The sequence below is a fragment of the Portunus trituberculatus genome, chromosome 34 (assembly GCF_017591435.1).
Source record: "Portunus trituberculatus isolate SZX2019 chromosome 34, ASM1759143v1, whole genome shotgun sequence".
NCBI lineage: Eukaryota > Metazoa > Arthropoda > Malacostraca > Decapoda > Portunidae > Portunus > Portunus trituberculatus.
The window spans coordinates 10,036,381-10,051,380 of NC_059288.1; the positions used below are offsets into that span (position 1 = coordinate 10,036,381).

General features: G+C 43.7%; 1 protein-coding gene across 3 annotated transcripts in view; it reads right to left on the minus strand.

Moving 5' to 3' along the window:
- Nucleotides 1-854: 854 nt before the first annotated feature.
- Nucleotides 855-15,000, minus strand: part of LOC123512610 (histidine ammonia-lyase-like) — a 59,029-nt gene continuing 44,883 nt past the window's right edge. For all 3 annotated transcript variants that reach the window (XM_045269042.1, XM_045269043.1, XM_045269041.1), the window contains exons 15-18: nt 14,286-14,398; nt 8,768-8,898; nt 7,946-8,063; nt 855-4,424 (exon numbers count right to left, since the gene is read on the minus strand). In XM_045269042.1, coding sequence (XP_045124977.1) covers nt 4,272-4,424; nt 7,946-8,063; nt 8,768-8,898; nt 14,286-14,398 — 515 coding nt within the window. In that variant the 3' untranslated portion in view covers nt 855-4,271. The remainder of the gene's footprint in view (nt 4,425-7,945; nt 8,064-8,767; nt 8,899-14,285; nt 14,399-15,000) is intronic.

The following is a 15,000-nucleotide window of genomic DNA, read 5'->3' on the forward strand; positions in this document are numbered from 1 at the left end:
ACAAGAAGCTGAGTGCGATACACAGACGGTGGGGGAGAGGCGGGCAATAGGGGCGCGTGGAGTGGCAGGGCGAGGCCACTTCTGCCAGCATCGCGGTGACGGGCGGGTCGAGGCTGCATCTCAGGTTACCTGCAAACTATCGCCTCGAACACCAGTGGCGAGACGACCCCAGCGCGACCTTCCACGTCACCTTCACTACTCGCCCACCTCGACCCTCCTACCGTCACACTAAGAAAAAGATAAAGGAGGGTTCTTCCTCGCAGCTCCTGGGCTACGTCACCATCACCATCCTGCTGCTCTGCCTCGTGCTGATCCTGACGTGGGACTTTATAGTGTTCTTCCCGTCCCTTGGTCGCAGGCCCCCTAGGAACGTCAGCCCTAGAGACTCGGACTTTACCCGGGAGCAGCTGGTCACGATAGGACGCGGGGTCACCTGAGACCACCTGCTCTCTCTATCATGATGGTTTTCATTCACGGGATCAGTTACCTTTCCCCGCGTCTTGTCCACGAGTATCCATCAACCAGGAAAAACTTCTTTACTATCAAATCACCGAGCTGCGCAGCCACACACTTAGTCAAGCTAACTTCTCCCATTCTCTGTCCTTGCCAACTTGTGCGCCTTTGCCACAGACTTCTCTGTCTCTTTACTTCTCTGCCTTTTTTTTATAGGCAGAATCTTGTTTAGTAAATTTTCTATCGTGTTGTTCTTTCTTCACATTTTTCCACAAATTCTGAACACAATCACACTCGTAGTCAGATCATACGTATAATGAGAGAGAGAGAGAGAGAGAGAGAGAGAGAGAGAGAGAGAGAGAGAGAGAGAGAGAGAGAGACTGGTCAAATAAACTCGTACCTCAGTGAATATCTTTTATTGGTGTCAACGACCTCACTGAAAATTGTAAAGCGGCGCAACATCGCGGTCACATGGCACTAATTCCCACTGATGATTGTGAAAGGATATACCTAAGTGTTCCTCGGCTCCCCCACACACCCTAGTGAGGCGTGGCATGGTGGCGGGGACAGGGCGAGGAAGAAGGAAACACGAGGTGGCGCGGCAGTCAGTCATACAGCAAAACACAACGTTATCGTACATCGTCTGACAGCAAAACTTTTCCTTCCCAGTTTGAACCGCCTAATAATAATAATAATAATAATAATAATAATAATAATAATAATAATAATAATAATAATAATAATAATACGTATACAAGAAAAAAAACTTTGTATAGGCGAAAGAGCAAAAAGTAAACCAAAGAGAAATAAATCGTAGCTGTTTGTTCATAGACGGTCAAAAAGCAAAGTTGGAGAGAAAAAAAACGTCGCCGAGAGAGAGAGAGAGAGAGAGAGAGAGAGAGAGAGAGAGAGAGAGAGAGAGAAGGAAGGAAGGAAGGAAGGAAGGAAGGAAGGAAGGAAGGAAGGAAGGAAGGAAGGAAGGAAGGAAGGAAGGAAGGAAGGAAGGAAGGAAGGAAGATGGGAATGTAAACAAGGAAGAGGAAGAAAGGGAAAGAGAGAGAAACAGGAAAAAAGGAAAAGTGACGGGTTAGACGAAAGACAAAAAGGAAGGAAGGAAGGAACAGAATGGAGGAAGGGAAAAGAAAATTAAATAACACGGAAAGAAAAATGTCATCTAGACACAAACACATCCACAAAATACGAATAAAATTAATGTATCCCTAAAACTGAAGGCAAGCGTTACACACACACACACACACACACACACACTAGGCTCCTCACTATACGCGCACCAAGTTCTCACCACGCTCTCAATAGTTTTCAGGACTTTTCTTTTTCTATTTTTTTTTTATTTATCTATTTCTTTTTCTTTTCTTGTGGTGAGGATGTGTTGAGAAAGGGAAATGGACCCACCACTATGCTGCTGCCAAGCCATTACTGGTCACCAATCCGGTCACTGCTGAGTTATCACCACGTCCAATTGGTTCGCACTACGTGGATATCAAGCGAGTGATCAGGCGCGTGCCAAGCTCTTTTGGTACTCACCACGTTTCCCCACCGTGCAATAAGTTCCCAGTAGACACGCGTCAGGTCAGTGTGATGCGGCACCCGTCATGCGTCACACAGCAGAGAAGGTTGAAGAATGAGGCCTCATCATGTAACCTCGAATTTTCCATCAGTCTGTGGCAGTGACCAAACAGGAGTCTGCTTTCTTGATGCAACCAGTCTCTGACCCAACATGTTCTGCCTTGTCTCCTTCTGGCCGGCATAACAGCAGCAGAGTCAGCATCCAGGCAGGATTATCTGGTACATGATTTGTTGACGGTTCATGGTGAGGAACCGAACTGAGAAGAGAAGGTTCCCGCTCCTATATAAACTTTCCGGCAGACAAGGTGAAAACCTATCAATGACCCGGTATTGACTTTGCGCTAACTTGTGGGTGACCTGGTGCCAGCGTAGTACTGACCGACGCAGCGTAGCAAGCACGTGAATGAGCAGAGTACTGACCCAGCAATGTCTTGACGGGGACTCAGTATAGAGTGACGCAGTCTTAATTGCATGAATGTGGAATGCTCGAAATGGTTGCGTAGCGGCAACTTATTCCCGTCCTTGCTAAGTCACCACCCTCTCAACCACGTCCTCGCTGCGTCACTAGTATGTCAAGGTAGTCAGCATTACGTCAGTACTACGTCAGCAAACGGTTATCGCCCTGTCCTAAATCGACCACGCTCTAGCTACGTAAATTATGAGCAGAATCAAAACTGGTCCACGTCTTTGCTGTCCTTGCAGTCCACACTGCGTCACCAATACGTCCACCCGCTACTCACCACGCCCTGACAAAATTGTCAGGACGTGGTGAGGACGGAGTAAGGTGTGACAGCACTATTAGTGAAATGTCGAGGCGCCAGCGACGGACAGCGCAAAGCGTTTCATTTTAATACCAAACAACTATAAGCGGGAATTTTCACATCCAACACAAGAATAACGCGGTCACTCAAATAAATCGTTCCTACGTGATGCAATACATACACTGCATGTAAACACGGGCTTTCCTTGATTCTCTTTGCTGACTATGCTTGTTCGGCTAAACGGCTCTGAGATTCGCGGTTTTCTTCTCGTTTCGCTGGTATCAGGTTAGGTCAAATTAGGTGAGGTAAAGTTTTGCTTGGTTTTGTTTGATTAGGTTGGATTGAGTTGGGTTAAGTTAGGTTGTTTCGCCTCGTTTCGCAGTTGTTGGGTTGAGGCAATGCCTAGTAACGAGTGTCCTCCAGTTGTCCGCACACCTTGCAGCATCCCTTATGGCATCAATAGATCTACAGCATAGTACAGCATTCCCCCTCCGCTGCTAGAACAAACCCTTCCTGCATATTGACGTTTTGTTTTGTCAGTGTATGTATCGCATCACTTAGCCGTCTCCTCCTTGGCACACACACGGGGAAATGCTATGGGGGAAACCTCAACCTACTGTAAGAAATGCATGAGGGAAAACTAAAAGAAAACTGGTGAACGTGGAAAAAAAAAAAACAAGTGAACAATTTTGACAGCATACCAAAGTAATGATCCTCGGAAAGAATCACAAGAGATAAAAAAAAAAAAAGATAAAAACTGATACGCATGGCTCAAACTTATACCAGATCAGAGTTTTCATTTATGGCTCAGCAACTCGCGAGTCCTGCTGGTTCTGAGGCGGTATTCTAAATCTAAAACACTGAGGATCTCTTACCAACTATTTCCAAACTCCCACACCAGACGGATTCTTAAAAAGGGTGACTCTCCCGCTGATGTTGTGGAAAACTCACCGAACTAACCCTTAAAGTAGATCTCAGTAACTTCATCTTAGAACCTACGGAAAGGAAGCAAGGGAAGCCAAAAACAGTGCTCCGGAATGCAAGTTTTAAGCTAACTAAACAACAACAACGAGTCTTCATCACTGCTGTCTGTTACTTAACCCCTTCAGTACCATGACGCGTTTCCATATTCATTCTGCTTACTATTTGGTGACTTTATACAGCTTCAGAAACTCATGTAGGAGATTAAAATAGTGAAGACTGTGGCCATTAATATTCTGATCTCCGTAGATCCTTCCTAATGTCAATAAAATGGTCTAATCGTACACAGATCTCAAAGTAAAAATGTGTCCCAGTACTGAAGGAGTAAATCATTCCCTAGTATAGAGACTAACTTGACCATGAGCTAAGCAACACACACACACACACACACACACACACACACACACACACACACATGAGAGGCAAGCCACGCCAAGCCACGCCAAGCCACGCCAAGCCTTCGTCAGGTGTCTAGTGAAGGTGCGCCCGTCAGTTGGAGGTTCTGCTGGAGGTTCGTTGGCGCTTCGGTGTGGCGGGTGACCTGGATCGACTTCCGTTGGATATGTCAGCTACTCTCTTCACTTGCAGCGGCCCGGGACCCACGAAACTCATGGTAGGGGAGAATACCCGTGTCTCCACGTCCTAGGAGGAGCAGGAAACGGAAACGGAAACCGGAAAAGGATGCGTAAAAGGAGAAGGAAAAAGAGGAACGGAAAAGGAGGAAAAAAAGGAACGGAAAAGGAGGAGAAAGGAAATGGAGTAGGAAAATACAAAAAGAGGAGGAGGAGGAGGAGGAGGAGGAGGAGGAGGAGGAGGAGGAGGAAAAAAAATTAGAACAATGATTGGAACCTTACTAAACACAACATGGTGCTAATTAACGACTCGTGTATTCCGAAACGCTTTGCTCTCACCACGACTATTTTCCAAAGGCCACAGGAATGATTAGCCAGGTTCTCAAGAGTGCTTCTCCTGTTGATAATGTAGAAATGTTGTTACTCTGCCACTAAAAATGCAAAAAAATGAATAAATAAATAAATAAACACTTGAAAACCCGCGTAACTTCAACTAGAGCCTTTAGAAAATAGTGGAAGTGCGGCGCAAAAGTTTCTCAGAATATGGGCCTGAAAACAATGATAACACACACACACACACACACACACACACACACACACACACACACACACACACACACACACACACACACAGACAGACGAAGGAAACACAAACACCAAGAAGAGATAGGAATCACACGCATCGTTAAAAAGAACAAACAAACACACACACACACACACACACATATAAAGGAAACACAAACGCCAAGAAGAGATAGTAATCACACGCATCGTTAAAAAGAACAAACACACACACACACACACACACACACACACACACACACACACACACACACACACACACACACACACATAAAGGAAACACAAACGCCAAGAAGAGATAGTAATCACACGCATCGTTAAAAAGAACAAACACACACACACACACACACACACACACACACACACACACACACACACACACACACACACACATAAAGGAAACACAAACGCCAAGAAGAGATAGTAATCACACGCATCGTTAAAAAAAACACACACACACACACACATTCTCCCAAAGCAATCTCTGGAATGAGCCACGAGAAGAGGAAGAGGTGATGGAGACAACGGGCACGGAGTCTCATGTGGGCTAATGAAGAAGCTCCCTTTGAAACAAAACACCGCTGCTGCTCCCACTGTCTAGGAGGTGTGCGTGGGATCGAGCAGGCGTCCATGGATAGGTTCGAATCCCACTATCGCCTTGAAACTTCGTCATTTTTCGAGTGGTTTAAAGTTACCTACATGTCACCGTGGTACCCAGGTTCTAGGTGGTGTAATTGCCTTACACCAAAGATGCACTTGGGTGGTGATATGGGCCCTAATACGGGTACCACTATGAATTAAATTGTCTGCGCCGCTAATGGGTGGAAGTTGAACAGCGCTCCCTATGCTCTTCAAGTAGACCTACAGACGCAATAGGCCATAACATAAAAAAAAAAAAAAAAAGGTGCTATTGTGCATTCCCCGCCATCAGCTGACCAAAGGAGCGGTGCCACGGAATCACCAAGGTAGGCTACACGTGTGCTGACTGCTTGATTACCTTCTCTTCCCTTCACTAGTTTTTGCAAGTTATTAATTATTCGTTATCTTCGCGGAGGCAAATGAAGAATAAGTATAGTGTTTAGCTACATTGTTACGGCTGGATGGGTGTCTGGCTTACTTGTTATCTTGCCAACCCATGAGACAAGGCTGGGAGGTGGACAAGGCTGTGAGACAAGGCTGGGAGATAAGGCTGGGAGGTGGAGAAGGCTGTGAGATAAGGCTGAGAGGTGGACAAGGCTGTGAGACAAGGCTGGGAAATAAAGCTGGGAGGTGCACAAGGCTGTGAGACAAGGCTGGGAGGTGGACATGGCTGAGACAAGGCTGTGAGACAAGGCTGGGAGATGCACAAGGCTGAGATAAGGCTGTGAGACAAGGCTGGGAGGTGGACATGGCTGAGACAAGGCTGTGAGACAAGGCTGGGAGGTGCACAAGGCTGAGATAAGGCTGTGAGACAAGGCTGGGAGGTGGTTAAGACTGTGAATGATTGTATGACACTTTCCTGGCGCTTCATTGGCAATATATTTACAGATAAAGATTTTGCAGCGGTGAAGAGAGGGAGGAATCACCCAAGGCTGTATCTACCATAGTGACAGGAACACAAAGGATAAAGATCTACCTCACGCAAGCATGGAAGCCACAGCAACACAAGGTGAAGCTACACACACACTCCCCAACCTGGATCACCAAAAGAAAAGGAAACTAAGGAACTAGTGTGATGTAAATGCTTCCACCAAAACCTATACAGGAAAACAGAGTAAGGAAAAGGAAAGCAGAGAGGGCAAATGTAATCATATCTTCACCTTACAAAGTACAGCTTGAGATGAAATTGTTACTCATCGCCCTGAAAAAGAGAGGAAACCAGAAAAAAATGTCCCATCTCTAGTTTCTCACGTAGGCGAGGTATGGCCAGCCTTGAAGCGTGGCGATCCGCTGCATGGCCACCACCAGACAGACAGAAAAAAGGCCTGTATTCTGAAACGCTTTGCTCTCTCACCATCACTGCTTTCCAAAGGCTCCAGTTGAAGATACTCGTGTTTTTAAGGGTAGTTTTATAGTTCTGGTGATAGATTGGCAAGATTTCTAGTTTATTAAAAGGAGAAATTGTCTTGATAAACCCGGCTACTTGACTCTGTGTCCTTGGAAAACTGCCATAGTGAGAGGGGAAGGCATTTATGAATTATAAGTTTTTGAACATGCATGGCTCCTCTCCTCCTGCGGAACAGTTCATAAACCAGTACTCTCAATCATTCGTCACTTTCTCCGGTAAACTCTGGAACTCCCTCCTATGACCTCAACTCTTTCAATAAGGAGGTTTCAAGACACACTTATCCTTCTGTTCTTTACAATACTTTCTCTTGTGACTGACACCTCAGTGAGACTTTTTTTTTTACTTAGTTCCCTGTTGTCCCTGGTCAGAACCTTTCGTACATAAAAGAAATAAAATACACAAAGAATTAAATGTAGTAAATCTCTCTCTCTCTCTCTCTCTCTCTCTGGACAGTATTTCAATTATAAATTTATTGTCATGCTTCTTTTTATTTCTTTTCTTCTTCTTATATTTAGAACGATTGAGTCAGTAACCTATACTCACTCTCTCTCTCTCTCTCTCTCTCTCTCTCTCTACTACTACTACTACTACTACTACTATAATCTGTCTACCCTAGATGTGGCTCTGTGCTTTCGGTGTCCATGGCGTCTTAGAGGTATGCGTGGTTGTCACATCTTCAGGAAACCGTGAGCTGTCCTTGTGATAAATGTGCTAACCAGAAGGAAAAACAAGTACTATTCACATCAAACCATTACGTTATCAGAAGCCACTTTAGACTAGACTAGACAGACTAAATTATTACTACCACCACCACCACCACCACCACCACCACCACTACTACTACTACTACTACTACTACTACTACTACCTTCTACTACTACTACTACTACCACTACAACCACTACTACTACTACTACTACTACTACTACTACTACTTCTACTACTACTACAACGACTCTCACCTGTACAGCGTGGTAGTGTTCGATGTGGTTCTTGACAGCCTGCCAGATCTTGTTTTCCTTGAGTAGGTCCGTCACGGCGTCAATGTCCGGGGCGAGGAAGCGATCCTTCTCCAGGGGGCTGTGAGGGAAGGGAGGCCGGCAACTCTTAGCGGGGCGGGGCGGGGCGGGGCGGGGCGGGACGGGATGAAAGTGGCGGTGGTAGTAGTAGTTATAATGGTGGTGTGAAGAGATGCGTGGCAAGCGGTGTTGATCAATAATAATAAGAGTGGTGGAGGTATTAGTGGTAGTGGTGGTGGTGTTAAGAGATGCGTGGCAAGTGGTTATGTTTAATAACAATAATAATAATAATAATAATAATAATAATAATAATAATAATAATAATAATAATAATAAGGAAGTGAATATTATGAATCAAATTTAAATTACTGATTTGAAAAAATATGCACACAAGTTAAGTATTCATTGAGTTGATGGTGAGGGAGGAGGAGGAGGAGGAGGAGGAGGAGGAGGAGGAGGAGGAGGAGGAGGAGGAGGAGGAGGAGGAGGAGGAGGAGGAGAAGGAGAAGGAGAAGGAGAAGGAGAAGGAGAAGGAGACGGGGACGAAGAAAGGAAAGGAAATCGAGAAAGTAAAACGAGAAAGGAAAAGGAAAAGAAGGAAAAGGGAAAAAACATGAGGAGGAGGAGGAGGAGGAGGAGGAGAAGGAGAAAAGGAACAACAACAATATTAACAACAACAACAACAATATTAACAACAACATCAACAACGCTCTTTCTCTCCCAGCATGCACCAGCCACGCCCTTCCCTCAACCTTCGTGCCTTACCCTGACACTGAGCGGACGACCCTGATGACTTCCTCGAGGGGCGTGGTGGTCTTCAGCGGACGCAGATACTCGATGGCCTGACACGCTGCTAACAACTCAATGGCAATCACGTGCTCAACATTCTCCACCACCTGCCGGTCAGAGGGTGGTGGTGGTGGTGGTGGTGGAGCGGAAAGGAAAGGAGGGATGGATAAGTGGATGAGGAAAAGGAGTAAGAACAGAAGGAAAGGAAAGGAAAGGAAAGAAGGAAGGAAAGAAGGAAGGAAGGAAGGAAGGAAGTAAGGAAGTAAGGAAAGAAGGCAAGAAGGAAGGAAGGAAGGAAGGAAGGAAGAAGAGTGAGAGAAGAATGGCTAAAAAAACAAATTAATGAAGGGAAAGAAGGAAGGAAGGAAAGAAGGAAGGAAGGAAGGAAGGAAGGAAGGAAGGAAGGAAGGAAGGAAGGGAAGGAATGGAAATGAAGAAAGAAGAATGAGGGAGGCAAGGAAGGGTAAAAAAAAACTAAATAATTAAAAGAAGGAAGAAAGGAAGGAAGAAAAGATAGGAAGATAGAAAGAAAGAAAGAAAGAAAAATGAAAGAAGAGTGAAAGAAAAAATACAATAATGAAAGGAAGAAAAGAAGGAAGGAAAAAAACAAAGTTATGAAAGAATGAAGACACAAAGAAACAACGAAAGAAAGGAAGAAAAATAACAAAAACGAAAGGAAAAATGAAAAAAATAAGAAAATGAAGAGGGAGGGAATGGGAGGAGGAAGAGGGGAGGATTACTAAGAACAGATGGATTAAGAAGAAGAAAACATCCTGGTGGTGGTGGCGGTGGTGGTGGTAGTGGTGGTTGGTGGGAAATTTAATAAGGAAGAGGGGAGGACTACAGAGTGAGAAATTTGAAGAAGAGGGAGAAAAAATTGGGAAGGAAGAGGAAAAAAACTACAGAAAAAGATGCATTAAGAACAAAAAAACAGGAAGAAAACATCCTGGTGGTGGTGGTGGTGGTGGTGGTGGTGGTGGTGATGAAGGAGCAATCACTGGAAAAGTAAATACTCCTAATCATAAGGTCAACAATCTCCTTAGTTCATAGAAATGGACCGTCTGGTTCTCAAGAATGTTTGCCTTGTTAACCCCTTCAGTACGTTTTCATATTCATTCTGCTTACTATTTAGTGATTTGATACAGCTTCAGATACTTATGTGGGGAATTAAAATAGTGTAGATTCTGGCCTTTCATCTGACCTCCATAGACCCTTCCTAATGTAAATGAAATCGTTCAATCATACTCAAAACTCGTGGTGAAAAATCCTTCCCAGTAATGAAGCGGTTAACCCGTAGAATCCGATCAAAGGTATATGGCTATCCCTCCTTGATCCGGCTAAATCACGAACTTATCGAGTCTTACATAATTGAATGGAAACAGTTTTATCGTCAATAGACTTATCATGTGCATATACTGGTAAAATATTTCGGCAATACTGACTTTAGTTTCGCCGCAACAAAGCCTTGAAGCTGGAGAGTGGCGCGAGTTGGCAATCTCCGCCCTGGTCCGATAAAACGCCCCTGGAGACGTAGTAGTAGTAGCAGCGGGCAGCACACTCTCTCGAGATGGCTAGTCAGCAGCACTACGGCAAGATTAAGTGGTACAACCACAAGCGTGGATTCGGTTTCATCACCGATACAAGTACAAAAACATTTTTTGTACATCTTGTACATTTTTCCGGCCTGAAGCGGTCCCTCCAAAGACGTCTCCCTCGTGAAGGTGAAAAGGTACACTTCAGCGTCTGCGAGGGAGACAAAGGACCCGAGGCCCGATTCACCGCAAGGTCCGGCAACGACCCAGCAAAAAAAAAACTAACACAAAACCGCAAATATGGCGCGCAACTGAGAAGCACAAGTGTACTCCACAAGCGACCCTTGCAAATTGAGCGTGGTAGGCCTAGTTTCAATTTCTCTCAACAGGGGTGTAATGGGAGGGTAGGAGTACCAGTGTAAACATTTTGACAGCGTTACCAATTAAAGCGTATTTCTGGTGCATTGCTAAATATCTTGTCACCCGGGTGGCGTATCGAACTCCTGTACCAATTCCACCCGGGTGGCGTATCGGACTTTACGGGTTAATAAAGAGGGATTCCTGTCATTCAGCCACTAGCAACGTGAAAGCATCATTATCGTACCACTTCAATCAAGCCTCACCAGTTATCCGTTGTTAACAAACACACACAACACTTCCCAGTGTCAGGTTTCGTCTTCAAGTTTGCTTGGGCTTCACTTTTCCTCTTTTTTCTGTATGGAGTGACGATCATTTTTACTTGTTAAAGTTCTACACATTTCTTTAATGTCTTTAAATATTATTCGTTTTAGTTTTTATTGATTTTTTTGTGGTATTTGTGGGCATTCTTTACAATTTTCCTGGTGTGTCTTTTATTAATTTTTCTAGTGTTTATATTCTTGAGATGTGTAGCTTTTCTTGACATGAAGCTGAATTTGTGGTTTTATTGCGTTTCGGTGTTTCGTTTAGGTCAGACATTGGGTGTTGCATGCCATTACAGATGTAACTTAGGAACACAATATTTTCTTTGGAACACATTTCTCTTGCTTTTCTTCCACACTCTTCGTCATCTTTCCTCTATCCGATCCTCTATGTAGTAGCACGTGCAATGACTTCTATTATCACTTGTGGCCAATACATTTGTAATAGACATTTTAAATATATATAGAGGTAGACCTATACTACTTGTATAACCAAGATTGAAGGCATGTATCGCCGTGAATAAGGGTCAGAGGCCAGGAGCGGTGTCGGCACTTTCGTCACCCGCTAGCCCTAACGTCCCGTCGTAAAAACCGTCTGGTTTATTTCACACAGATAAAGCTTACCGCTGATTCAGCTTGCTAGGACTTAGCATCCCATTGGTAGGTGATAATGTACGTCATAGTTAGGAAGCTCCGTGCACAGGAAAGCCACACCGAATACAGTGTGGACAGTGTGCCATCATATCAGGAAATGAGTGCATACCATGCGGAATGGGACTATTGGGCGCCGCCGTTTGGGCGCGGTCGTTTGGGCACGGCCTTTTGGGCGCCAGCTGACAGTTTGGCTCGGCCGTTTGGGCGCCAGCTGTTTTGGCGCCAATATTTATTTTGTATTTTTTATTTTGTATTTTGTTTTTGTACATTTGCTATATATTTTGTTTAAATCTCTTAAGATCATTTGGTGTTTGGAGATAAAAAAAAATCTAAAAACTTTATTTAAGACTAAAAACACATTAAAATTAAAATCCATTAAACAATACATAGTTTTATTTAGTTCATTTGATAGTTATGAGCAAGACTTCTTAAATACTCGACTGCATCCATGTTTTCAAATCTACAAACAATTTCATGAATTCTCCTGTCTGCATCCCTATATTTTTTTAGTTTTTGTGGTGGCTCATGACCGGCAAGTAGTTTTTCATAATAAGCATCTCTGCCTTTCTGTACTTTACGTAGGCCATCAATTAGTCTCCATATGGTTGGATGTTGCATGCCTAGTTCGTATTGAAGACGACGGTGTGCTGCCTCAGCATTATTGTTTGTGCGGTCTTCCCCATTTAGCGTTCTCTGATAGAGGTTCCAAATTTCAGGGAGAAATAGAGGAGCTCGTCTCCCATTTCCTCGTCTGTTTTGACGACCAACATATGTGTCCTCAAACCAATTCAGCAAATCTTGAAGCTCTTGCGGCAGTTCGGTCGACAGAGCATCTAAATATTCATCGATCTTGTCCAAAGGCACAAAGGCAGTGGCAATAATCATTTTAGCCTTCAAAGCGAAATCTGGATCAGTGTTATACAAACTAATGAACCCCTGTCTAGCTAGATGTTTTTGCATATTTTGAGCTAAATGAAAAAAACATCCTTTTATTTGAACATCAGGAATGCTTCCTTCATAGCACTGTGTGCAGCTTGCTCAAAATCGCAAACAATTGAACTAGGTTTCAAGTTGGGTTCAGTTTCCTTCAATAACTCAAACATTTTCACATATGTGGCGCGTTGCTTGTTGGGCAAAAGAGCATAAATTGTAGGGTGAACTCCTCCGTGTTTTGCTACCAAGATTATATAAATCTGACTAAAGAGGCTGGGGACAATACTGAATGTGCCATCGGCAAACCACATATCCGATGTCACTAAGTGGTGAAGCCAACTTTGTCTCCCGAAGATTAATATCCGGTCGTTACCTGGTCCGCTATCACATAGTAAAAAATTTTCTTCCACTCCCGGCTGAGGCACGTACACTCTGTAGCATTCTGGCACAAACAATTGCTGTAAGTCAGCTGGATTGGTGGGGGCGTCTAGTAATAAATTACGCTTCCTGCGAATTATTTTCCTCAAAGCAGACATGTTAGGAACGGCAGCAAGACTGGCTTGGGACATGTCTGTCAAACATTCATTAACCACAACAGTTGGGGGTTCAAGGGTTTCTTCAGCTCTTTTCTTTATTTTAGTTTTCACAAGTGCAACCTCTACTTCAGCAGCACAGGCTTCATGTGAATGACTGTTAAGCTCTAACACCACCTCTCCTGCTTTAGTATGGAGCCGTGCTTTACACCGATTTTTTGCTCACAACGCCAATATTTTAACTCGCTGTCAGCTTTGCTTGCCTTATCAAAGACGTATAGGAATCCGTTATGAGTAAATTTCTCCTTACCACGTTTCGTTAAAATATTGTCTGCCATCTTATACGTAAAACGAATGTATAAGTGACAGTGTTAACAGAGTTTACTCAACGGAAGCTATGGAGCGACTGATTCAAGTGTAACAGTCTCACTGGTAGTCCCACACTGGCCTTTAACTCAGTCGCCCTCTATAGGTAGTCAAAGGAAACAACTAAATGATTCAAGAGCTAGTTATCCTGTTTCTAATTGTACTGTATTATCATTCTTCATGCTATATCTTTATTTATCGAATTAAACGATCTTAAGAGATTTATTTAAAACATAAAACTAATTTACTAAAACAAAATACAAAATAAAATTACAAAAACAAAATACAAAATAAAAATATAAAATAAATATTGGCGCCAAAACATCCGTCGCCAAATAGGCCGGCGTCAAAACAGCTGACGGCCAAACGACCGAGCCAAAACGGCGGCGCCAAAACGGCGGCGCCAAATAGTACCAAACCCCATACCATGGCTTTCCGTAATAACAAAACCTACATTTAAGCTTCAGTTGTTTCATTTCAACTCAGAATGTGTTGGAACCTAATCCTTCCGATTTCATGAGGTTTTACTGTATTATTATTACGTATCATTCGCACATCTGACGTTAAATCTAACTTGGCTTTGCACAGAAAAGGAATTATCTACAGTGGGCGAAATGACTCCAGCGAGTGCGCCAACTGACTTTGGGAGAAACGATCTTTTGGCGTGGGCGAACTGACATGTGGGCGAACTGACAGGATACTGGTGTGGTACAATGTGGTGTAGTGTGATGTGGTGCATTACAATGTGGCGTGGTGAAGCGTGGTGCGTTGTGCGTGTCTCGCCTCACCCACTCACCGTCAAAGCTTTCCTCGCCGCAAAGCCTCCCATGGACACGTGATCCTCTGTGCCGGCCGATGTTGTAAGGGAGTCCACGCTGGCAGGATGTGTCAGCACCTTGTTCTCAGACACTGTAGGCACACAAACACCGCTCACCATTCACTCATCACTGCCACGTCAGCATTCATATAATTCATTCATATCACACACACACACACACACACACACACACACACACACACACACACACACACACACACACACACACACACACACTAAGAAAAGTGAAAAAGGAAAAGGACTTGGGAGTGACGATGGAAGAAAACAATCAACCAGTAAGCCATATTGATAGAATTTTCAGAGAGACATAATTTGCTAAGGAATATTGGATTAGCATTTCACTACATGGACAAAGAAATGATGAAGAAATTGATAAGTAATAAAATAAGACCTAGATTGGAATATGCAGGAGTTGTGTGGACTCCTCATAAAAAGAAACATAAGGAAATTGGAGAGACTACAAAAAATTGCTAAAAGAATGATTCCAGAATTTAAAGGGATGACATATGAGGAGAGACTAAAAGCTATGGATCTACCAACCCTGGAACAGAGAAGAGAGAGAGAGGGGATCTGATACAAGTTTATAAACTGATCAACGGAATGGATCAAGTGGATAATGAGAAACTAATCCTGAGAGAAGAATATGACACTAGAAGCACAAGATCGCATAGTA